General features: G+C 47.8%; 1 protein-coding gene across 2 annotated transcripts; it reads right to left on the bottom strand.

The window, feature by feature from the left end:
- Positions 1-1,129: 1,129 nt before the first annotated feature.
- Positions 1,130-21,479, bottom strand: SMPD4 (sphingomyelin phosphodiesterase 4). Of its 2 annotated transcripts, XM_083417638.1 has the most exons (20): positions 21,347-21,479; positions 19,866-19,949; positions 19,515-19,601; positions 18,915-19,057; positions 18,733-18,808; positions 18,240-18,348; positions 17,488-17,540; positions 16,669-16,823; positions 15,754-15,886; positions 15,005-15,076; positions 11,216-11,305; positions 8,272-8,417; positions 7,859-7,949; positions 7,073-7,176; positions 6,142-6,305; positions 5,440-5,648; positions 4,494-4,727; positions 3,340-3,471; positions 2,493-2,621; positions 1,130-1,701 (listed from the first exon to the last, which is right to left on the bottom strand). In XM_083417638.1, the coding sequence occupies exons 2-20, from the start codon at positions 19,938-19,940 to the stop codon at positions 1,375-1,377; spliced, it is 2,529 nt and encodes an 842-aa protein (XP_083273764.1). In that variant the 5' UTR covers positions 19,941-19,949; positions 21,347-21,479; the 3' UTR covers positions 1,130-1,374. The 2 variants fall into 2 exon arrangements, with proteins under 2 accessions (XP_083273764.1, XP_083273765.1); XM_083417639.1 differs by lacking the exon at positions 11,216-11,305.
- Between the last annotated feature and the right edge of the window lie 2,282 nt (positions 21,480-23,761).

Here is a 23,761-nt window from a genome sequence, read left to right as displayed (position 1 = left end):
TCTAATGCTGCGACTTAGAATACTTTTTACCTTTCAGCCCATTGACTCTACATAGGTTGGGGGAGGGACAGAGTTTCAGGACTTGGCTCTGGAAGCAAAGACAGCTTTACCACAAATTCATGGTGGCTAAAGGCTGGCAATAGCTCCTAGACGAGAGTAGTTATTCCGCCCCCCTCTTAATATTGAAACCCAACAGGATCATCTAATGATACTGAATGGCACCAATACATTCAAAACAGTGCACAGAAACGATGGGACTCTCACAAGATGTAGCACTGGCAGCACACTGCAACAACTTTAAAAAGAGATTACAGAAATTCAGGAAGGGTAACAGCTCCTAGGGATGGTGGCTATGTACTGCTTCCAGTTTGGCACAGTCTCTCCATTTGGTCTCAGGTAGGCTACCGCTCTGCAGACCAGCTGGTGGGGATTACAAGGCTGTTATGTTCAGAGGCTTCTGGTTGGTCACCGTGGGAACACAATGCTGGACTAAATGCCTTGGTCGGATCTAGTTGACAGGCTCTTCTTACATTCGGATCACTCACCAGTTCTTCCACTTGCATAGATGCTCTCAAAGCTCTTAGCTTCCTAGGAAATCTAAATACCAGCACCTTAAATTTTACATGGCGTGAGTTCGAGAAATCCCCCTGCTTTCCATGATTTGTTGCTGCTTCACCACCTTGCAGCAGAATTGTTGATGGTAAAAATTGGGTTGAACTGGAACCAGATGTTTGGCAAAGCATTTGCATCACTACAAAGATCCACTTTCAGGCCACGAGGTCTCCGTAATATTATTTGGACTTGTGAATAGGCCCCAAAACAGCAGGAAGGGAGATTGTTGACCAGATTGTTCTTAAGTAACTTATGAAAATCCAAGCAATGGGTAGACACACGGTTATCTACCTCACTGAGCACATGCTTTCAAGTGAAAGGGCACAGCCCCTTTGTGTATGCTCTGATGGGGTGTAAAAAAAATGTGTCAGCATATTTGTGGGAGATGCTCAAAAGCTGCCATTCGCTTGACTTTTTTCTGCTAAGCCAAGCTGCTTGTTTCAGATTCATTCTCCCAAATCCCACTGCTGTACCATCCCTCCCACCCCTGCCAAAATCTTCACTACAGAGCCTGCGGTTTGTTTGTTTTTAAAAAAGTTTATCAAAACAAAATTTACAGATTGACTTGGCTTTTAGAAAAGTAGAGCCTTCTGTTCACAAATCTGTTCCACTTCATTAAAAATATTCAAAGTTTTCAAACCCAAGAAAAGATGCTCAAATCAAAGTCCTGTGGCTTAATTAGCCAAAAGCTACTTTCTGAGCCCCTGACCTTAGGGGAGGGGATTCCTATAGCAATGTGAATAAATGAATGAAAGTAAAATGTTAGTGTTGATGAGGCTTTCTCCTTTCAGTCAGGAGAGTCATAACTGTGGCATAGAAAAGATATCCCAGGAGGAGGAGGAAGGTACAGGTCACTGGACTGATGCAGAACCACGAGGCAATGAAGTATACCATGAGTAAAGAAAGGAGAGTCCTGTAGCTTGCCAGAAACCGAAGGCTGACTCTTGGCTGTTGAATCTGCCCCAGCCTCTGCTGGCTCAGTGGGCTGTGCCTGGCCTTTTCCACAAGGGAGGGGTTGGTGAGATGGTAGCGGCAGAAGCTGCCAAGGAAGTTCTCTTTGGCACAGAGTCTCTCCATTTGGTCTGCAAACTAAGCATGGAAAGAAAAAAGTCAATGCAAATAAGGAATGTTTGGTAAACACATGTCTGAATGATGAGAAATTAAGGACCGACTTCTTGTTAAGAGGTCTTCTTGGAAAGGACCTGAATCAGTCTATTCTGCCCAACACACAAGCCCACTTTCAGCTTCAGGAATGCAGTCAAAAGGAGCTCCCTTTAATGCAGCTGTTCAGGAAAGCCAAAGGTAGAGAATAACATCTGTTATGTATGTCTAAAGCTGTCAAGAGCACCAGCAATTCCCCAAGCAGAGAATGTTGGCTTTCTTGGAGTGGGACTGATACCTCTGGGGACAGAGCACGTCTAGGGTCCGATACCATTAAGGGGTGAAATTCATTCTCCAGCCGCCTTTGACACTGGACCAGGAGATCCACTGGGAGCCTTCATCCAACATCTTCCAGGAAGATGATCACACAAAGGAGAGGACCAGCCTGGCCCCATTCATGGGCCAAAGCAGCTTGCTTCCACCTTTACTACCGGGAAAAAGCCTCAGCTCCAATTGCTGTTAGGTCTGAGAATGAAGGGAGGGAGAGTCTGGCGGCATCCAGAAGATGAAGGGCTGTTGCTGGGTGTGTGTGTCAGGGTTTACGGTGGTATATGATTACAGTGTGTAATCTGCCTTGAAAAGCCACAGATTGAAATGAACGGTGACAATCTTCTGAACAGAAAGGAGCAGGGCAAGCATTGTGGAAAGAACACCCAGAGTGTAGAGTTTCAGACATACGGACTCAGAAGAGCAGCAAGGAGATTTTACACAGCACTTACTCGTTCATTAATGGCTGAGGACAGCCGAAACAGCAGCCTCACAAGAGTGGTGCTTTCGTAACTTCGGATGGGCTGAAGCTCAGGATCTCCCTGGTACTCCACCTCAAACCTGCGTAGGCCATTGATGATCTAGGAGAACAGTTGCACTTTTAAGTTGTACCCTTAAAAGGCTTTGAGCTTCAAGACTTTTTTTACAAGGCGGCAGCTCTTCAAAATTTTAAGAGCTATACAGGCTAGGCCATTGCAGACTCAAATTTAAGTCATAAAAGTGCTACAGGCAGAATTCAGGCAAGGTTACAGCAGTAGGCCTGCTTTTCAACCCCATTAGATCCAGCTCTTTATTAGTTGTTGTTTTTTTAAGTTAATAATCAAAGATGTATTATACAGTGGTACCTCTAGTTACGAATTTAATTCGTTCCAGAGGTCCGTTCTTAACCTGAAACTGCTCTCAACTAGAGGCGTGCTTTTGCTAATGGGGCCTCTTGCTGCTGCTGTGCTGCCAGCACACGATTTCCGTTCTCCTCCTGGGGCAAAGTTCTCAACTCAAGGTAACTCTTCCAGGCTAGCAGAGTTTGTAACCTGAAGCATTTGTAACCTGAGGCATTTGTAACTCGAGGTACCACTGTACCTCTTAGAGAAATTCTATTAAAGAACACAAAAACTCTCTAACACTACTGGGGTGGGGTCTGGGGGTTGGACTAAGCCTCTAAAACCCTTCCAAGGAGTGTTGAACAAGGGTTGTTTTGGCTCTTAATCTGGACTCAAATCTTCAGCTACTCATAAGATTACTGAAAAATTAATGTTGACTGCAACCTAGCAAAACTGGCCAGGCCAGCCACCCTCTTACCTGGTACCTGCCAAGAGGTGTGAGAATCAGCCCGTCTTCACTCTCAATGCAGTCTGGAAGCTGCTTCTTCCCATTCTTATCCTGAGCTGCCCCCCAGTTCAACATCAGCTGGCTCAGCTGGGCTTCGTTCAACTGGCAAACATCAATTTGAAAATCAGTTTATATAATTACTACACACCAAAAAGGCAAGCTGACACATCTTGGCAGCTAAGTAGCCCAAACACACAGCAGCAAGTGCTGAAATCTCTCCATACAGTGTAAACCTGTTTCCATTTTCTCTCTTACTCCATCTAAGCCACTTCAAACACCTGAGGCCAGAAAGTGGCATATCAGAGATAAGGCTGTGCAGAGATGGGCAGGCTTGGGGCTTGCACCACAGGGAGGGATCAAATTCTGCCCCTCACTTTCTCTCTGATCAGTTTGAAGGTTAATAATAATTTTATTATCTGTGCCCCGCCCATCTGACTGGGTTGCCCCGACCACTTCTTAGGATAGCAAAGCAGTCAACTCTCAGAAGTAAAGAGAACTGTGAGCCCTCCAGGCATGGAGACAAGATGCCTCGAAGGCCATCACAAAAAAATACTTTCATCATTTTCAAAGAAGTGCTGCTCTATGAACACTCACTTTCTCAAAAGCTCGCCTCTCAAGTAATTTGCAGTTGCTACACAGAAAAAAAGCAAAATGTACAAAAGGGAAATCCTTAGGTCATCTGCTGTCTCCTGGGCAACCCTACTGCACAAAGAAATGGGAGAGCCAGCAGGAGGGAGCTACCCAAAAACACAGGAGTTCAGTGCTGAAATCTTACTTCCAATATCCCTCTATGACTGGGTCTTAGGCAGCCAGACACATGTGTGACCCAGCCACCACGGCATGATGCCCAGAATGGTAAATATTGTGTTATGTAAGCATTGTGCCAGGCTGACTTACTTCCTATTGCTCCTCAGCATAGCAGCCTGAAGGTTCAGGGTGCGCTGTTTGTGTATACCAATATAAATGGAGGGAGATGAAAAGACTTGACTTTGGTTCCCCTTCCCCCTCCCCCAATCTCATGAGGGAATACAGCCCTTGACCCTGCAAAGGTCACCCACCCACAAATTAATCAGACCACCCTGCATTGCAAATAAACGTATTTGGGATATATTTTGTTGCCATACCCGAAATATCTGACAAAAGTATTCCAGGGCCTTCTCCAAGTATTCGTCTGTCTTTTTAATACTGTCTTGCCCCATTTCGTCCAAGTCATTGCCTGTGTAGGAGCCATTCAAGTCAGCTGAACCAAAGCGGAACCAGGAAAGAAAGGAATGGCTAGTTGTGGCCTCCACAGAGTGGTCCGATATGGATTTGGCTGTCTGCTGGGCCTGGCCGATGAGCTGGGAGAATCGTAGCACCTGATGGAAGACAGCAAGGCAAGCAACTAAGGCAGAGATCCCAGGAATATAAAGCTTGCCCTGACCAAGCAAGCAGGTGGCAGAGAAAGCATTGTGGGAAACAAGAGTCTTAAGAGATCTGAGACAAACCACACCTCAGATTAAGTGCTGGTGGTTCTAGACTTCTGGTTTGCAAATCACTGGAAGTCGCTATGGTGCAGTAAAGGTAAAGGGACCCCTGACCATTAGGTCCAGTCGTGGCCGACTCTGGGGTTGCAGCGCTCATCTCGCTTTATTGACCGAGGGAGCCAGCGTACAGCTTCCGGGTCATGTGGCCAGCATGACTAAACTGCTTCTGGCGAACCAGAGCAGCACACGGAAACGCCGTTTACCTTCCCGCTGGAGTGGTACCTATTTATCTACTTGCCCTTTGACGTGCTTTTGAACTGCTAGGTGGGCAGGAGCTGGGACCCAGCAACGGGAGCTCACCCCGTCGCGGGGGTTCAAACCGCCGACCTTCTGATCGGCAAGTCCTTGGCTCTGTGGCTTAACCCACAGCGCCACCCGCGTCCCATATGGTCCAGTAAGGGAAGGCTCAATTTGCAGAGGACCTGTCAGGAAGAATCTCCACTCTTTCAAACCTCCCAATTAAGCAACATGTTAGACTTGGCACCTGCAAGGCTACCAAGGCACACCTCCCAATATGTCACAAGAACCAGAAGTGGCAGCTTACCAGGCTCCTGACTTCCGGCCCAAACATCTGCTTGTACTGGAAGTCCTGTCCTTCAAGACCGTAGACATGGCTCTTCACCTTAAACGAAGCATCTGTGATGGTCGGAGCTCGGGACGACAGGAAGCTCCCTCCGAGAGACGAAGGGCTAATGAAGAGGCGGTGCTGGCGGTGAGGAAGGGCAAGGTCTGTTTCCAGAAAGAGCTGCTCTCCTGCAATTGGAGGGTGGGAAGCACCTTTGACATGATTGCCCCTATGTAATCTGCTGCAAGGTAGCCTTACTGCTAGCACCTTGAACTGGCAGCCCCAAAGGATGGGCTCTTAAGACCAATGATCAGCTGTCCTCAGGAGGCAAAGGTGTCAGCTGCCATGATGCGATATAGCAGCCTTCCGCAGCCCCATTGTTCACTGTGGTTGTATAATGCTGGGGCTGGAGTCTAAACTATGCAGAGCACTCCAGGCTGAGGAAGGTTGCCATGCAGGATTTGGACTTGGGAGACTCTAAGCTTCTATTTTCACTGGGTCAGTGGCAGTGGCTCTCACACCAGGAGCTTTTCGGAAGGGATTTAGACAAGCAACCAAGCCAGGCAGATTTCTCACCTTGTCCACCCTGATGGATTTTCCTATTTGCCAAAGGGAAAAGCAACAGGCAGGCTGCTGAGGCAGACAGAAAGGGGGGCAGGTTTTTCGTGCGCTCTGTTTTACCTTTCTGGATCATTTCTGCAAGGTTGGGCTGAGCGAAAACTTTGGCCACCCTGAAGACCATCAGGGCATTCTTGGGGCTGACCAAGTCGGTGCGGAGAGCTCGGTTCAGGAAGCTGACAAAGAGCTTGGTGTACATCAACAAGTTCTCCTGAACAAAAGAGGCCCTTTTAAGAGAACACAAAGGGACATATTACGTAGCTGGCAAGAGGACTGCCCTTTCCCTGCCACTGAGTAAGGTGGGCCTGCAGGATTATGCTGTGAGCACCTCCAAATTGGGAGAATGTGCATTCCAAGCAGGCAAGAATTTAAGGAGATGAGGCTTAGGAAGCCTCCTCACTTTGGTGACCGCTTCTCATCTTACTTCCATGACAATGACCTTCACTAACAAGGGCAGAGCAGGAATCGGGGACAAGTCTGATACAGCAAAGCTTCTCCACCAAAGCCAGTATGGTGTAGTGGTTAAGAGCGGTAGTCTCGTAATCTGGTGAACCGGGTTCGCTTCCCCGCTCCTCCACATGCAGCTGCTGGGTGACCTTGGGCCAGTCACACTTCTCTGAAGTCTCTCAGCCCCACTCACCTCACAGAGTGTTTGTTGTGGGGGAGGAAGGGAAAGGAGAATGTTAGCCGCTTTGAGACTCCTTAAAGGGAGTGAAAGGCGGGGTATCAAATCCAAACTCTTCTTCTTCTTCTTCCTCCACATGGGCACCCACAACCTCTGCAGTCACCCGCAAGTCAAAACACGGACACAAGTGGCCACCAGTGGCAAAGGGTCCCTGCCCAGATCAGACCTTTTGTATTCCAAAGCATTTGGAGGGGCACCAGGTTGGGGAAGGCTGGCCTGGAACCATCATACACGGCTCTCAACCTGCTTACTGCAGGAACTGGTGAGTTTCCCTCCATCTGCAGTGACTCAGACCATCCTAACACTCACCATTTCTCTGGCACGCTGCGAGGCAGGGACGACTCGGCACTCGGAAGGGGCTTCTCAGGGGCATATCTCCAAGGCTGCAAGTAGCTCAGCCACATCTCCAGTACCTGGGACAAGAAGTTTAGTTTTTCATTACAGTTGGTTTCACTGCACAGTTGTGTTCAGCAACTAGTTCCCCTGTGGACTTTGTGAAGATTTGGATCAGCAGCCTTGTCCTACTGGCTTTCCCAACCACTCAACACATACAGAGATGACAGAGTCAGAAGTGGAAACTCTGTGGTGGTGGTGATGAGCAGGTCTTTCAGCTAGCACAAAAAAGCTTCCTTGTCAATCTGTGTTGACTTACCTATGCTATCCATGCAGCCCTTAGCACTTGTGATGAGGTGCAGGTGCAATACAGTTTTGAAAACCAGGTTTGGCCTTTTTTATAAAAGCAACAACAGACAAATCCCAGGTGATGCTTATCCACTGGGATGCCAGCCCAGACACCTATTGGCTTTCTAAGCCTTTGGCAAAAAGATTGTATCATTTTCATGCTTTTTCCTTTGCTTTATGAGGACTAGAAACCTGATCCTGCTTTTTAAAAAAGGCCACATTCCCAAAATTTACAAGAATAAGCCACTCTGCATCAGAGGTCACAATCTGCAAATCATGCTGCGCTCACATGTTTGATGATCACATTGAATGGAAAAATATATATAAATCTGCATGTTGGAAAAAATTGGCCCTAACACTCTCCTCTGTTCAGCACAGTCCACACAAAACAGAACATTCAACGGAGGTACTTACAGCTCTGAATGAAGCATCCAAGGGCCAGTGACCAAAGCAGTGCTGCAGAAATATGTAGAGTTTTTGCTGAACAAACCGGGGAATCACAATCCTGCAAACACATGAGAGGTCCCCCCAAGATAAGCAAAGCAGGAGGCAAGAATAGCATTTGGGTATGGAAACAGAGAGGCTTCTCTAGCTCAATGTACCATACAGGAGGTGTCCACTCTATGCATGCTTGTGTGTTTTTAAAAGGAGTCTGTGAAATGTGCTTAGTTTCTTGGTTTATGCCAGAGAGGGAATCTGTGATTTTTATTCCATTCTCTTCTTCAGGGAACAGATAGGATTCATGGAACAGAAAAATCATGAGAGCAGGCCCTCTCCTGCACGTTTACTCCCTGAGTGCTGACCTGAACAAGCCATAACAAACCTACCTCTTGAATTCCTCCAGCGGGCTGGCAGTGTGGGAATGCCCAGAAGGAGAAACTGGATCCGGCTTCAGGCTGTTGCTGAAAGCATGGAGGTGCTTCACGAGTAGCCGGATGACCAAGACGTGCTCCTCCGTCGGCTTAAACGACTCCTGGATCGGAAGCAGAAGCAAGAGGAAGAGGAGTAGGAGAAGAGGAAAAAGGAGTGAGTCCTCTCCCTGCCAGAAAGGAAGGCCAGGAGGGAGGAGGGGGTGGAGAGGAAGGGCGAAGAGAGCTGAAGCGCTACAGAGCAGAGCAAAGAGGTGTCCGCAGACCCTTAATTTAGTTCCTGGCCAATCAAATCGCAGAAGTGAAATGTGTCCCACACTTCCATCCTGAGTGTAGGAAGGTAATTTCGCCTACTGCTGAGAAGAGGGTGAGCAACTCATTCTAGTACAGTTCTGATTTAAGTTGCCCAGGGCTGTTCACCGAGTGGCTCAAACTACTTTGCCTTCCTGACCACACTCAGGGCATCCGCCGCCACCGCTCGCCCCGCAGAAAGCACAAGCACAACATTCACCCACCAGCCAAATGTTGCCAGTGAAGCTTTGCAATCACGGGATAAGAGAAAGGATCCCCTTGTGGACTGAGGAAAGGTTAAGGAACAGGAAGCAGAGACTGGGAAAGAATTAAGACAGTTCTCCCAATGGCGGAATGAAAGAAACAGGGTCCCCGAAGGAGAACAGGTACTTTTTAACTTGTTCATAAATCACCTGTGGAGTTTAGGGGTAAGTAGTGAGGAAGCAAGGTTTGTTCATGATACCGAATTGTTCAGGGTGGTTAAAACAAAAAGGAATCATTAGGAGCTCCAAAATGATATCTCCAAACTAGGTGAATGGGCAGTTGGATGACAAGTGCAATTCAATGTAAGCAGCATTAAGTGATGCACATATGGGGGTTAAAATAAAACCCCACACACCCCAATTCCAATAAGCTCATGAAGTCCGAACTGGCAGTGACATACTATGCACCTCCCCTTTGCTGCTCCACCTTAGGCAGCAGAATGCCTTGGAATAGCCCTGCCAAATGTGGCTGGACTTCCGACCTCCATCAGCCCCAGTCACAATGGCAAACAACAGGATTTGCAGGGCAGCAATGTTGCAAAAGCTAAATGTTTCCCCCTCCAGTGAGGGAAAAACCGCTTTGCTATGCTTAAACTGAGAATCCCAGCTGATCAAGATTTTTCTCCCCTCTCAAAATATTTGGTATGACTGTGGACAAGGTGTAGCCATGCACCTAGGTCCTAGTCTTTATTACCTTATTATTATTACCTTGAACCCTGAGGTGTTGAACACTTTTTCTGGTTGCTCCTTTCTGGGGCCCACCACAATTCCGGTGAAGAGGCCCATTTTATAGGAGGGATGGGAGTTAATGCACCAAAAATCTCACCTTTGGGGAGGAGATTCACAAGGTGATCCTAACACAGCAAACTCCTAATAATTCCCAGCATCTAAGATGATGCTGTAACCACTTTTTAAATCATGAAGACTAGAAAGCTGCTCTTGAAAATAATATAAAGGCAGGATCTTCGTGGCTGAACACCACACACAATGCCTTTTTGACTGGCCCCCATCACCACCAAGGAATTGAAGGGATGAAGGAAAACAAAGAACCAATCCCAGCAGCCATGATCTGTGCATGCACATTTTCGTTGCGATCAGCAAACATGCAGTCCCCCAAATGAGTCCTTTCAAGCTGTCTATGGGGTTTTTAGCCCTGTGCAGCTGCTCTTAACTGGAAGCGGATTATGATGATGTGTGTATGTGTTTTTATTAAAAAGACACCCACATACACACTTAATCAGGGCAGGACTATTGCTGTCCCCAAGCTCCTCTTTCATCGACAGGAGCAAGGTGAGAAAGCAGCACACAGCCCAGTTAGCAAAGCAAACGTCTGGGGCAAAGGGGTGCTCCAAACCTCTCCTTTCATCAAGACTTGCAAGCAGACCCCGGTGCTCCTCCTAATCCAGGGATGGGCAGCATCTATAACCCTCCAGATATTGCCGAGATTCCCAGCAGTCCATGTGGCCAACGGTCAGGGAGGATGGACCTGGTAGGTAGTCTGGAGGTTCTCCATAGGTTCCCCACCGGTTCTAAGCTAGGCTGGGCCTTAAAAGGCTTCATCTCTTCTCTGCAGTTATCACCCAATGGCACATTTCAGGAGTTAAGAGAGCAGAAGCTGCTAGCTAAATGGCTTTTGTGCTCAAGCTCGTGACCAGCTGATCTAACTGGACATGCTCCTTTCCTAGCAATGCTGTGGCAGCTCAAAGTCACCAGACTCTGGCCACTCCATAGAAAGGAGAAGCCCGATACATTTCCCCCTCCTTGTGTGGGTGGAGCATTGCAGGAGGTTGTTGCTGCCTAGGGTAAGGAAGTGGGAGAATGAGCGAGCTTTGGGAAAATCCATCACCTGGACTTGGCATTGTTTTCTGTGCTCCCTGGGAAATACCGTATTTTTCGCTCTATAAGACGCACCAGACCACAAGACGCACCTAGTTTTTGGAGGAGGAAAACAAGAAAAAAAATATTCTGAATCTCAGAAGCTAGAACAACAAGAGGGATCTCTGCGCAGTGAAAGCAGCAATCCCTCTTGCTGTTCTGGCTTCTGGGATAGCTGCGCAGCCTGCATTCGCTCCATAAGACGCACACACATTCCCCCTTACTTTTTAGGAGGGAAAAAGTGAGTCTTATAGAGCAAAAAATACGGTAATAGCCCACAGGAGCAGGCCCACGTCACTCTCAAAATCCTCTTTACAACAGCAGCCCCACAGAATGTACTTTTCCACACCCCCAATGTCTGCCCACAACACACTGCAAACTGTAGGAAGGATCTTTTCTTTTTAATTTTTAGACAAATAAAATGAAATGGGGGGGGGGGGAGGGAGAAAGAAAGAAAAGAAAAGTGAAAATACTTGGTATGTGTGGAGGGCCTGGAAGCTGGATTGGGCAGGATTACTGCGGTGGGCACTGGAGATACTGAGCCGGTATTGGAGAACCTCCAGCTGAGAGACACAACACAAAAGGGGGAGGGCAGGAAGGGTAGAAGAGGCAAACACAAAAATGGAAAGAAACAGGGGGGGAAAACAACCAGTGAGAATGAGCCCAGGAAGAAGGGGGGATAAGGAAAGAAAAACAAAAAGCAAAACCCAAGAATGAGTCACAAATGAATGACAAATGCAGCCAATGTGAAGAGGGACACACAACAGCAGCAACACATCCTAGGCGCAAAATAGCCTCAAGCAAAGTCTGACCCCCCCTTTTCTCACGTTGCGCAAACATTTTCAGGCTGCAAGCTCTGGAACCCAAACGCCAAGGTGTTTTGGCAGCGGGGGACAGCAGAGACGTACTAGGCAGGAAGGGCTGGGGGCTCCTGGATCATGGGCTTATCAGAAGTGTTTGGCTCAAAATGGCAAAACTGGAGAGAAGCTGGGACTTCTCTCTACCCAGCAAGGCAGTTCTTACGCACATTTTGGCTCCTGGAACTGTGGAGGTGGTTCAAGACTTTGCAGCAACAGTTGTAATTTAACATCCGCAATTGGATTCTGGGAAACCCAAGTCACAGTTATGAGTATCAAGATTTACCAGGACTTTCCCAATCAGCTTTTGCATGGTGTTTGTGGCCTTCTGTGTGTGTCCACAAACAAGCGCCACTGGGCCCTGGTAAAGCAGCCACACAAGGAGTCCGTGTGCTGGGTGTGTGCTAATCTGATGAAGTGTACACCAGGCCAGGCCAAGCCAAATTCAGGTAAAAGAAGAGGCAAAGCAGCTGCAGGTGAGGATGCAATGAATCAAAGGCACGTAGCCTGGTAAACAAACACCAAGGATTTCAAGCCACTCTGCCTGCACTGCAGAATATGCAACTGTGGCCCGGAACTTATGATCCCCTATGAAAACATTAAGAGACAATATTCAAGTCAGCCTCCAAAGCTGATCAGTTGGGGGAGGGTGGAGAGAGGGAAGGCCGTTTTTGCCGCAAGAGAGTGAAAGCCAAAACAAAGTGTATGTATTCAGCCCCAAGACTGTATACATGGCAAATCTGGATCTAAGTGGGCCGATCCCCAGGCCCTGCTTTTCCTGGCTCTCTGGCCCTGGACTCTCAAATTTAGAAATGCAGCGCAGTAGCAGCTGGCGCTAGAAACTGTTACAGATGTTAAAATATGGGATGCAAACAGAATACACACAACCGACAATGATGCCATGAGCCTCCCTCCCTGCAACAGCATGTGGAGAAACACAAACAGGATGGCAAGTGAGCATGAGACTGGGGGAGGAGAGGAAAGACGGGCATTTTCGAGGAAAGAAGAAGTGGAGTTAACTGTATACAATGTCATGCACACTCAGAAATACTTTGCAGAGAACTGCCAAGCATACGGGCTTCAGTAGATGACAGGTGCAGTTGATTAACATATGACTGTTTGGGGCTGGTGGCTTTACTTTTTAAGTGATTTTACTCACATATATTCCCAAGACTTTAGGGTGAAGGATGTGTGTATGTGTGCGTCTAGAAATCCAGTAAAATTAAGTAAGAGCTGAGGCCACCGCATTCAGAAAGGAAAGTGTAACGTTTTCAGTTCAAATCCTAACTAAAGCAAGCCCTCAGACCCCCCCCCCCCCCCACTGCTGGCAATACAAGGGTGTTTTTATTTACTTGCAACATTTTTACACCACCAGTGGAAGAAAAAATTCTCTGGCTGAAATACAGAAAGGAAAATGCAAAGCGTAGCACATAAAAGCAGAAACAAATTTTAAAACACCACCAGAATAAAACATGCGATAAAGAAACCAAGTATCTACAAAGCACTAAAACTTGGGTTTAAAAAGGAAACTGGAAATCCTGGGAAAACAGAAAGTTCTTCATCTAGTTCTGACAAGACTACATTTCAGTGGACATTTTGGCCCCCTGGGAGAAGAAGAGCTCAGCATCCCACAGCCAGGCTCTCCTGAGATCCAGGGACACCAGCAGAAATATCCACCTAAGGCCTCTGGAATATGAATCCATTCACCTGCAGGTCTTCCCACACTTGAAGAGCAGAAAGTCCACACCTCAATGGGAAATGATCCAACCACAATAAGAGGAAATATGTTGATTCTTACACTCAAGACTACCATCCTTCTGCCTGATCAAGGGTGTGTCCTGCTGATATCCATGTTGGGGCGAAGATATGCTGGGGCAGCCCCCATGGCTGCCACGAAGTCCTGAACTACCACGGAAGTTGAAACTATTCCAACACGAAATCAGAGATGGTCTCTATCAACTCAGGCAGGGAGGTGGGTGGGTGGTGTACCAGCAAAATCCCCATTTTCCCCCACGTTCTCTATTCAAGAGACTCCAGGTTAGCATTAGAGTAATACTAAACCATGGGTAGGCAAACTAAGGCCCGGGGGGCGGATCCGGCCCAATTGGCTTCTAAATCTGGCCTGTGGATGGTCCGGGAATCAGCGTGTTTTTACATGAGTAGAATGTGCCCTTTTATTTAAAATGCATCTCTGGGTTATTTGTGGGGCATAGGAATTTGCTCAATTTTTTTTTGGAAAATATAGTCCGGCCCCCCACAAGGTCTGAGGGACAGTGGACCAGCCCCCTGCTGAAAAAGTTTGCTGACCCCTGTGAGTTCTTGCAACAATCACAGTAAACATTATCAAGTTTGACATAAATCCCTCAAGCAAACAAAGCCAATGTTTAGGGATGACCCTTTACAACTCCCAGCCTGCAGGCAGAGAACCTTCACCCACAGAGGTCCACCAATGTTTAAATACCATCTGATATTCAGTGAAGTATGATTGTCACTTGGTATACTGGTTTGCTGTTGTTATTTCATTCTGCAACTCTGTATTGCTTTCCTCCCTTTTTTTCTTTGTTCCTTATCTGTTTTTTCAGTGTCTACATGTTTTTGTAAACAACAAAAATTCAATAAAAAGTTGCACTGGAGAGCAGTGTTTGCTGAGAACTTTCCCTAGCATCATAATTAAAGGTAAAGGTAAAGGTACCCATGCCCGTACGGGCCAGTTGTGTCCGACTCTAGGGTTGTGCGCCCATCTCACTTAGGAGGCCAGGGGCCAGCGCTGTCCGGAGACACTTCCGGGTCACGTGGCCAGCGTGACGAAGCTGCTCTGGCGAGCTGGCACCAGCGCAGCACACGGAAACGCCGATTACTTTCCCACTATAAAGCGGAACCTATTTATCTACTTGCACTTAATTGTGCTTTCGAGCTGCTAGGTGGGCAGGAGCTGGGACCGAAGACGGGAGCTCACCCCGCCGCGGAGATTCGAACCGCCGACCATATGATCAGCAGGTCCTAGGCACTGAGGTTTTACCCACAGCGCCACCCGCGTCCCTTAGCATCATAATTAGGGCCTGCCAAAAACTGCCTACCAAATTCATACATTTCCTCTCAGGCAGTTTTCGCTATTTCTAACTCAAACAACACAGACATTCCAAGACATGCAATCGGCATCTGCGGGAATCAAGCTTCGATATAAAGCAAAGCCTTTCTCCATTGGCTGGAACTCCTATCTCTAGTGCTGATGTATCAAAGAAACCCACTTCAACACTAACTTGTTTTTATTTAAGTGCCAACAGCCTCTCCTCACTCTGCAACTCTTGTCATTAAGCAGAGACCAGAGCTAGGCAGCAGCAGTTGCGTTTCCCTGCAACCCCTCAAAGGCCAGCAAGCAAGAGATGCCCAAGCTCAGCCCCTTACCTTGATGTGAGGGGACTGCATTTTCTGGTACATGTCCAGGGAGTAATGATGAAGCCACATTTCAACAAAAACCTAGGAAGAGAAGAACTTGTTCACCTGCCTGAATAGGACCAATGAACCTACTACAGCAGTAGCCAGAGCCGGCCTTTGGAGTGATTTCTGCTCCTGGGGTCTGGTCTGAAGCTGTTTCAAGACATAGCTCAATCAGTGTTGGACGTGGCAAGTTCAAGAAACCAAGTGGTCAGGTACGTTTGTGCTAGCTGACTTGTCCGTCCGTCCCCCAGATTAGGGATCTCCACAGCTTGGGATTCTGGGGCAGGGGCAGGGAAACAGCAGAAAGGTACTAAAAGGCAGGTAACTGCAATGAAGGCCTACCCCTAAAACCCTTTTTGATTCCTTGAACCCCTCAGAAAAAGCATTTAATCAGACACACCTCTGTAACCTTCCAGGTATTGTTGGATTCTAACTCCCAGCAGCCCACATGTCCAAAGGTGATGGAGATGGGGGGTTGTAACCCAGCAACACTTGGGAAGGAGGCAGGCTCCCCCTCTTCTACAGGCAAAGCAAACTCTTCTTTTTCTTAAAGGTGTGTTTCCCCAGTTGCCCAGGCCCCGCCCAGAAACAGGCCTGGTATTCCACAATTGCCTGTCCCCCACCCTGCTGAGCTAACGCAATATCCCCGAAGAGCTTGCAGCAACAGCCAGGCAGAGCAGCCACCGCACCACAGACTCCTTCCCTCCTGGGCACACCTGAAGCATGGTTTCCGATCTCCAGATCTCCTGGGAAGCAGGGTCTGCATTCACCGAAGTCTGGTGAGCAACATGTCTTTTCAGAAGGCTTGTTGGATGCATCCCATAGGAGCTGAACGACATCGCAGGAGATCTAGAGGGGAGGAGAAAGAAAAGACACAAAATTAAAAACCCCGGAAAGGGTCATCCAAACAGGATAGTAGAGGGAGTAGTCAGGGCTGGGCCTAAGGACAAAGTGGAGCAGGGAAAAATCTGCACTATGGCCTCCGTCAGCAGAACAGCATTTTTAATTTTTTTCCCTCCCCAAAATTGGGTTTAGTCTCCATTTCGGATGGAAATTTAGAATTCAGCTACTCAAAGCTTCATTGCGAGAGCAGAGCTATACTGTTGGCTGGGATATAGAGATGACTCCTGCTACTATCTTTGTACACCGTTGATGGGAGGTTTTGCTTCTGCACATGAGTCTGGCACACCGCTCTGAGCTGAAGCATTCCGTGCTCACCCACCCTAGAATGTTCAGTTCACACTGAGTTCATGAAACATCGTACCCTGACCTGTTCTGAATGCATGGTTGACCACATCTATGAATGCGATGGTTATGCCCTTTTAAGTTTTGCTATATCAATCACTAGTAATAGTTTAACAAGGTGGTTTTCATACCTGTCCAATTCTGTGTTCCTTTTCCCAACCTTTGATCTATTGATGATTAATGCCTATATGCAACCCTTGCGTATGATTTGTGTTAACCAATCAGCAACAAGCACATATGTGGCAATGCTGTAATATTCAATAAAAGGGACTCTCCGAGACATGCTCGAGAGATGCCTCCCATATGACACTTGTCACTCGTCTGTCATTTATTTCAACCCAACACACCGTGAACCTGTAATCTGGAAAACTAGGACAAGTACTCACCGGGGAGCAGGTGATGGGACAGCCCCTCCTGCATCGGAAGAGGAGGGGGGTGGAAGGACAATCCCTTCTGTGGGCAGGAACCACTTCAAGTACCGATCCACTAGGACAAAGTAAGCACTGTTGGACATGCTGATATGATAGGCCGTGGAGATGTTCTGAAACACAGAGAAGGAGAGAGAATCCCAAGTCATTCCACTTACGATATCAACTCAAATAGAGAACTTTATGGGTAAGCCTAAAAAATTCAAGCTACTCAAAAGCATAATTTTCTATCACACTATGTCCGGCTCCTCTTCTGTTTTCCTCTGGAGGAGCAGTCCTCTATGACGGTAGCTCCCACCAACAGCCTGGCATGGTCCATGCCCAGATTTTACCACCCTCTCTGCCGTTTTGTGAGAAATGAGCCTGGTACACAACATGCTACAGTGAGAGTTCAACAACAGAGGCAGTGAGGACCTGCTAGGAAGGTGCAATTCTGCAGGGCTCAGTCCCCCTCTCCCCACTTGTTTAGCAACCCTACACCCCTGCCACTCTCTTCTTAGGGCAAAGCATTCAGGTGACAAGCTGAAATGGTTAAGCACACTTTAGTGCCAAGGGAAAGACCGACAGGCAGAGTATTTCAAGCACTTTAAGAAGCTATTTATACAAATATTGACTTTACACCACCAAACATCATGGCAAGTGTGGAGGGGGAGGGAGAGGTGGGTCAACAAGGGATAAACCACAAGAGGCACGAAACTATGCTGCAACTTCTCATCTCATTTGCATAGCAAACAGTAGGCAGTGCATTGTGAAAGAAGCAGCTGCCTTTTTGTTTACCTTCGGTGTAATTAGGCTTAATGCAAAGTAGAACATGTAATATTCAAAGGGATCTGGCAGCAGAGTCAAGGATAAAGTCCAACAGAAAATATGAAGAAGCATCAAGTCTTGGCCATTCAAGACCATCCAACGAAGTGTCTATAGTCAGTGTTTTATTCTATTCTCAGGATTTGGGTGTGAAGGTGGGAGTGCCCCTTCTTGTTAAACACTTTATCAACATGGCAAGACACTTTAAAATGCAGCTAAAAAAGAAGGAAAAACATCTAAGGGAGAAATCCAAGATAGATGCTGAGAAAGATCAGAGTTTGCAGGCTGCAGCCATGCAAAGAACCAAAATGACTTCCCTCCACAATGGTGGGGAAACTGGTGGGAGTGTAACAATCCACTTGTTCCCCAGGCTTCTAAGAGCTGGCAGACCATGGGCTTTCCATGCAATTTATCTTCACCTGGAGGAGCCACTCATATGCAATCGCCTTGGAGCAGCTTGTGTGGCAAGGAGTTTTGTAAAGTTTGAGTGGAATGTGCAGCCGCTGGCCCCTTCTCATATGTTTTGGGAGAGGGAACACATCCCATCCAGGGCCTTGCTAAGCAGAGGGCAAAGAAATCATGCTGGAAAGCTGCAAGAATCAGAATGGTCTCCCTCTCACCACTGACTGTTTGGCATCACTGAACTACTGCATGATTTGTGCCCCGTCCCAAACACACACACAACGTGAAGAGAAACGATTCTGGGCTTATTGCCCAAAGGATACTAAGGGCCAAGTTCAAGCTCAGGCCTCCAGATGGAGGAAACTGGACTTTGTTGTGGTACAAAGAACATTCTGGTAAAATCCGCTCTTGTATTGAGGCTTTCACTGGGCCCTGAAACGAACAATGGCATGATTAGACACAAAATACAGACCTTATGACTGAAACAGCCCTTAAGGTGTACAAACATTTGTCCCCCTGAGATCTGAGGTGTGGAAAGCCAATAACCACTTCTGGAGCCCTAAACCTTCCCCTTCTTCTCTGTTGTAGCCCAAGAGTTTAAGGCTTCAGCTCCCACTGCTCAGCAGGCTGAGGAACAGGCAGAATCTGTGTGGTGCAGAGAGCGGAAAAGGTTTCAAACGTACCATTTTAATCTCAACACGTTCATATGATACCAGTGGGACTTCCAAATAAAGGATTAGGAACTTAAACTGCCTATTTTATCCTGGATTCAAAGTGGTAGTGTGGATCTTATCACCTCCTTTCCTAGATACTTACAGGAAGGTAGGAGACAGAGAAATCGTATCTGTACTCTTCAGCTTGGAGCTTGTAAACCAACTTCATCATTGGGCCTCTACCAAGAAAAGGCAGCAAGAGAGAAAACATTCAGAAGGATAGGGAGTAAGCCTTGGAACCACATCAGAGCTCTTCCCACCGCCCTCCTGAATAAAGAGGTTTACCCAGCATCAAGAAAGTCCAAGGCAATGTTGTACTCAGTAGGGTTTGCCCTTCCTTGTAAACAACGGAGGTTCCAACCTAAAATAATGCCATCTAAGCTGCCAAAGATGCTCTCCACCAGCCAGGGAAAGATGGCATGAAGTTCCTTCCAAGGGAAGAGAAACAGAAAAGCTATTATGGGTCACCTCAAAACAAAGATACACATTGTTTGACTCAAAGACTTCCCAGGGGCTCCAAACCACAGAGGGCATTTTCTGTCTAGAAACCATTCTGTGCTAAATTTACCATTCCCAGGAGACCCAAGACTGACAGCTAGTGGAAATAGTGGACAAAACCTGACAAGCAGACATCAGCTAAATGAAGGTGAATTCCTCTAGTCAGTTTCTCTCTATTTCAGTCTGTCAGTTTGACTTGTAGTTGTGTCTGTATTTACATGTGAGGTTGCTCTGGGTTCTTTCATGTTTTCTCTCCATTAGGCAGGAGTGAACAGGGCAGTCTGCCCTACCCTGACAACATATATATCTTATCAGAGAAAGTCAATACACTCCAAAGCAGAACAACAAGGAAATATTATAGGCCTGAACAAGTAATGAGCCTTCTACCTTGGCAGGAAAATCTTCAATGACAGTCACAAGATCATGGCACCTCTGGGCGAAAGGCTTGTTCAGACAGTCAGCCTTTAAGCTATCCTGTTTTAAACAGAAGAGAAAATCTACCTCAGAAAAGCAAAGAACCCTTGATCAGTCAATGGTGAGCAGGTCATTCCCAACCTGATCAAACTGAGATGTGAAGAACCCAGGCCCTGGTCTACCCACAATACTGATATGAGTTTGCCAAGAACCAGCAGGAGGAGCCCCTTTCCCAGGTCTCCACCCTTCCAATATGCAAAAGCAGCTCTGAAACTCAAGGCAAAACAGCACAGAGATCAACTGCTGTGAACCCCCCTTACTTACCAAGAGGTAACTGTGCTGAGGAAAGTGATGGGCAGTCATCTCCGTGCCTCGGATGTGGCCAAATGGTGGTGTCATTTCAGCAAGCTGCCAAGAGGAGAGAAAGAAAGGCCTCAAACTGGGACCTCAGCCTTGTTGGTTGATACCATTTATTATATGCTGCATAGCTGGTGATGCCTCAGCCTCCTGACCTGAATGTTATCACCAGCTCTGCTCCTGGATGTAACTGGGTGTGTGTGAGAGAGAAGAGTGCTCTGGGGTGGCTCAAACAGTGATGCCATCAAAGCCCCTCCTGTGAGGATTCTGCCTGCCATCAAGTTACGCTGTCTGAAAGGAAGAGTGTGTGGCAGGCACTGCCCTGGATGTTGCCACCTGCACTTGGATCTGACAAGGTGGGCAGCGTTTGAGACTCCCATTGTTCTAGGTGCGTTTTGTGACAAGGAATTTCATTAGCGTGAGCAGCTTACAAGGTCTGGGCACAGTGCTGCACCTATGATTTCAGATTAAAACTGCAGTGGAAGGAAAGGAGGACCTTTTCCTGCCTCCTCACTTCCAGCCACTCTCTGAAGACTGGAGAAGAGACCCTCTTAAGAATATTCGTGGTGCGGGCAGGGGAAGCATGGCTCTGTTTTTGGCAGTCTTCAGATGAGGACTAGAGCATGTGAAAAATGAGCATAAGATTTCAGCTGCAGTTCATTCATTTGCAGCTTTGTATTGTTATTTTTTAAAAAGCACCTAAACATTCTGTTGTTGCACACGTAACCTAGGTTTAAGGTGCTGTTTAGCTCCTAGCTTTCATAAATCAGTTTCTAACACTGGAGGCGGGGTGCTTCACAAGAGTGGCTACTCTTTAGCGAAAGCAAGGCAGCCTGAAACACCACTAGTGGTGGCTGCAGTTTTTAAAACCTTGTGCTTGAGCTTGCCTCTCCCCACCTTCTCCCTCACATTCCTTTTCCCTCGTATGGTATGGCTGGGGTGTGTGTATATAGTATATATATGTGTGTATGTATATGTATATGGGTGTGTATATATATATATATATATATATATGTATTAAGAAGCTGCTTGCTGGCAATATATATATATTGCAAGCAAGCAGTTTCTTAACGCAGTACTGATTTTTGTAAGCTGCTCTGATGGCATTCATGTCCTAGCCCTTAAGCCAAAAAAATGCAAACAGCAGCATATAAATATCTCAAGTAAGCAAACACCACTTTCGAAAGACTTTCTGCCGTTTAGCCGCCGCCTTAGGCGCGGAGAGGCCTCCAGGGCGCGAAGCCCGCCAGGAGGGAGGCGGTGAGGCTGCTCAGCCTGCGCCGACCGAAGGGACTTGAGCCCCTCTGGGCCACGGCGGGACTTTCTCCCGAGTAACCCTAACCAGAAGAAGAGGCAGCTCAGGTCCTGCCTCGCATGGCTTTTGTGACAACGTGCCGGGCCTCTCCTCCGCCTCCTCAACGAGGCCACCCACCGCCGCCGCCGCTCACCTGCTCCCGCCTCCGGCATTTCAACCCCACCGCCTCTCCGCTCTGTCCGCCGCCAGGCAGGGCGCAGGTCAAACGCGTCACCAACGCCCCAGCACGCCCCTCCCCTTAGGGACTACAGCCGCGGGTGCACTAAAATGACGCAGCGCGACAGACCCGCGCGCCGGGAACGAGCTCCTAGACTTCTTAACAGTGTAGAGTGGCATGCGCATCGCCTAGTTTCCGGGTCGGAACTGTCCCCGCCCCCTGTCTCTTTTCGCTCTGCTCCTCTTATCAGTTTCACACAGACAGTCCAAGAGGCAACTAGATCTATTGAACGTGCCCAAGCATCAGTACGTTGCCTGAAGGAAGAGGTGGCAAAATTTGCAAAGGGAAAAAAATATTCTGAAACTGAACCTTTTAAGAGATTTAAATTCTTAACATCAGATTTAAATTTTAACACCACAAACTCACAAGATGGTTCAAAATGATTTGTGCTGTCTGTCTTGTTCCTGTTATTCAGGGCTTTTGATGGTATACCTTGTGAGGTCACCTTGCTTAGTCATCTTTGACGCAGGGTTCTCTTCTCTCTCCACCCCCCCTCCCTTTGGGATGCCTTGCACCCCTTGTCAGCACCTATTTGAGGTGTGCTAATGTCCAGAACCTCACATTTTTAGATAATTTTAATTTTAAAAGGCCCTTAAAGGGTCCATTTTGCACCAGCTCCATTAAGCTCAAATAAGACTGGACTTTGTGCTTGTGTTTCTTTCAGTGCTGTTACATGTTACAACAGTCAAGACAGATCCTCATTTTTGCACCTCACAATTTTTAAAGGATGCTTACGTCTGTAAGCATATGACCGACGGGGTGGGGGGGGGGAGTTGTGTGCAGTACACAAAACTTCTACAGTAAACCCCTTCATGAAAATGGAAGTTAGCAATTTGTGCAAACAACCTTGCCTAGGGCGCAAAATAGCCTGGCACCGGCACTGAGAAGGTGCGTGAGAAACCCCCGCGAGGCGCGCTTGGGAAGCCTCGTTTTTCGCCGTGGTGAGAAGGACGGGGCACTGCTGCGCTTGGATCGGGCCCCTTCTCTCCCCCTGGCTGATAGATGGGGAGGGATGCCCCGCACAGGAACCAGCTCCGGCATGGACTCTCCGCTGAAGGGATTTTTGAAAAGCCTGGCAGTTCTCGCCTTTCTCCGCCAGGTGGAGGGAAAGGGTGGTCGGCAGCTGCTTCAGGAGCAACCTGCTCCTTCCTTCTCCGTCCAGGCAAAGCTCCCCCATCCAGCGACCCACCCCGGCCTAGACAGCTTTCCTCTCCTCGGGGGCTGTTTGCTGGCCACCGGTACGGGCCACAATATTCGATTCCTGGCATGAAGATGGGTGGCTTTCCCCCCAGTTAGGTCCAGCGATCCTGCAGGATTGCTGCTGCTCCGCAGGTGTCGTGGACTGACTCATTAAAAAAATACCATAGGAAACTGCTGTATCCTGAGTCAGGACATTGCTCCATCTAGCTTTGCATATACAGTGGCACCTCGGGTTACATACGCTTCAGGTTACATACGCTTCAGGTTACAGACTCCGCTAACCCAGAAATAGTGCTTCAGGTTAAGAACTTTGCTTCAGGATAAGAACAGAAATCATGCTCTGGCGGCGCGGCGGCAGCAGGAGGCCCCGTTAGCTAAAGTGGTGCTTCAGGTTAAGAACAGTTTCAGGTTAAGTACGGACCTCTGGAACGAATTACTAAGTACTTAACCCGAGGTACCACTGTACTGATAGGCAGCGACAATCCAGCGTTTCAGAAAGGGAGTTTTCCCCCAGCCCTGCCTAGAGATAAAATTACAGAATTGCAGAGTTGGAAGGGGCTACTCCGCAAGGGTCATCAAGTCCAACCCCATGTAATCATAGCTATGAGAAAGTCGCAGAATCATAGCACTGTAGAGTTGGAAGGGACCCTGAGGATCATCTAGTCCAACCCCCTGCAATGCAGGAATATGCAGCTGGTCCATACAGGGATCGAACCTGCAACCTTGGCGTTATCAGCACCATGGTCTAACCAACTGAGCTATCCAGGCTAATGCAGGAATCATTTTGTTCAACGTGGGGCCCAAACCCACAACCCTGAGAATAAGTTTCTCATTAAGGTGCTCCTGGGGATTGAATTTGGAATTTCTGCCTGCAGAGCACAGGTCTGCCATTGAGCTCTGGACTTTCCGGGCTCCTCCAGCCAACACTCTTTCCTTGCGCTAAGCTCAGGAGGCTGCCTGATTTAACCAATTAGCTCTGCTTTTGCGTTTGCAAATTACTCCCGCTGTTGGAGCGAAAGAGGTTACAGCAGCTTCCCCCAACCTGGTGCCTTCCAGACACCCTTGTAGCCCATTACAACATCAGCTCCAGCCAGGGCACATGCCCATAATAATAATAATCATAATGATAAT

The sequence above is a fragment of the Podarcis tiliguerta genome (assembly GCF_965153285.1).
Source record: "Podarcis tiliguerta genome assembly, chromosome: 16".
NCBI lineage: Eukaryota > Metazoa > Chordata > Lepidosauria > Squamata > Lacertidae > Podarcis > Podarcis tiliguerta.
Note: the sequence above shows the minus strand (reverse complement) of the source record. Positions and strands in the feature narration are given on the sequence as shown.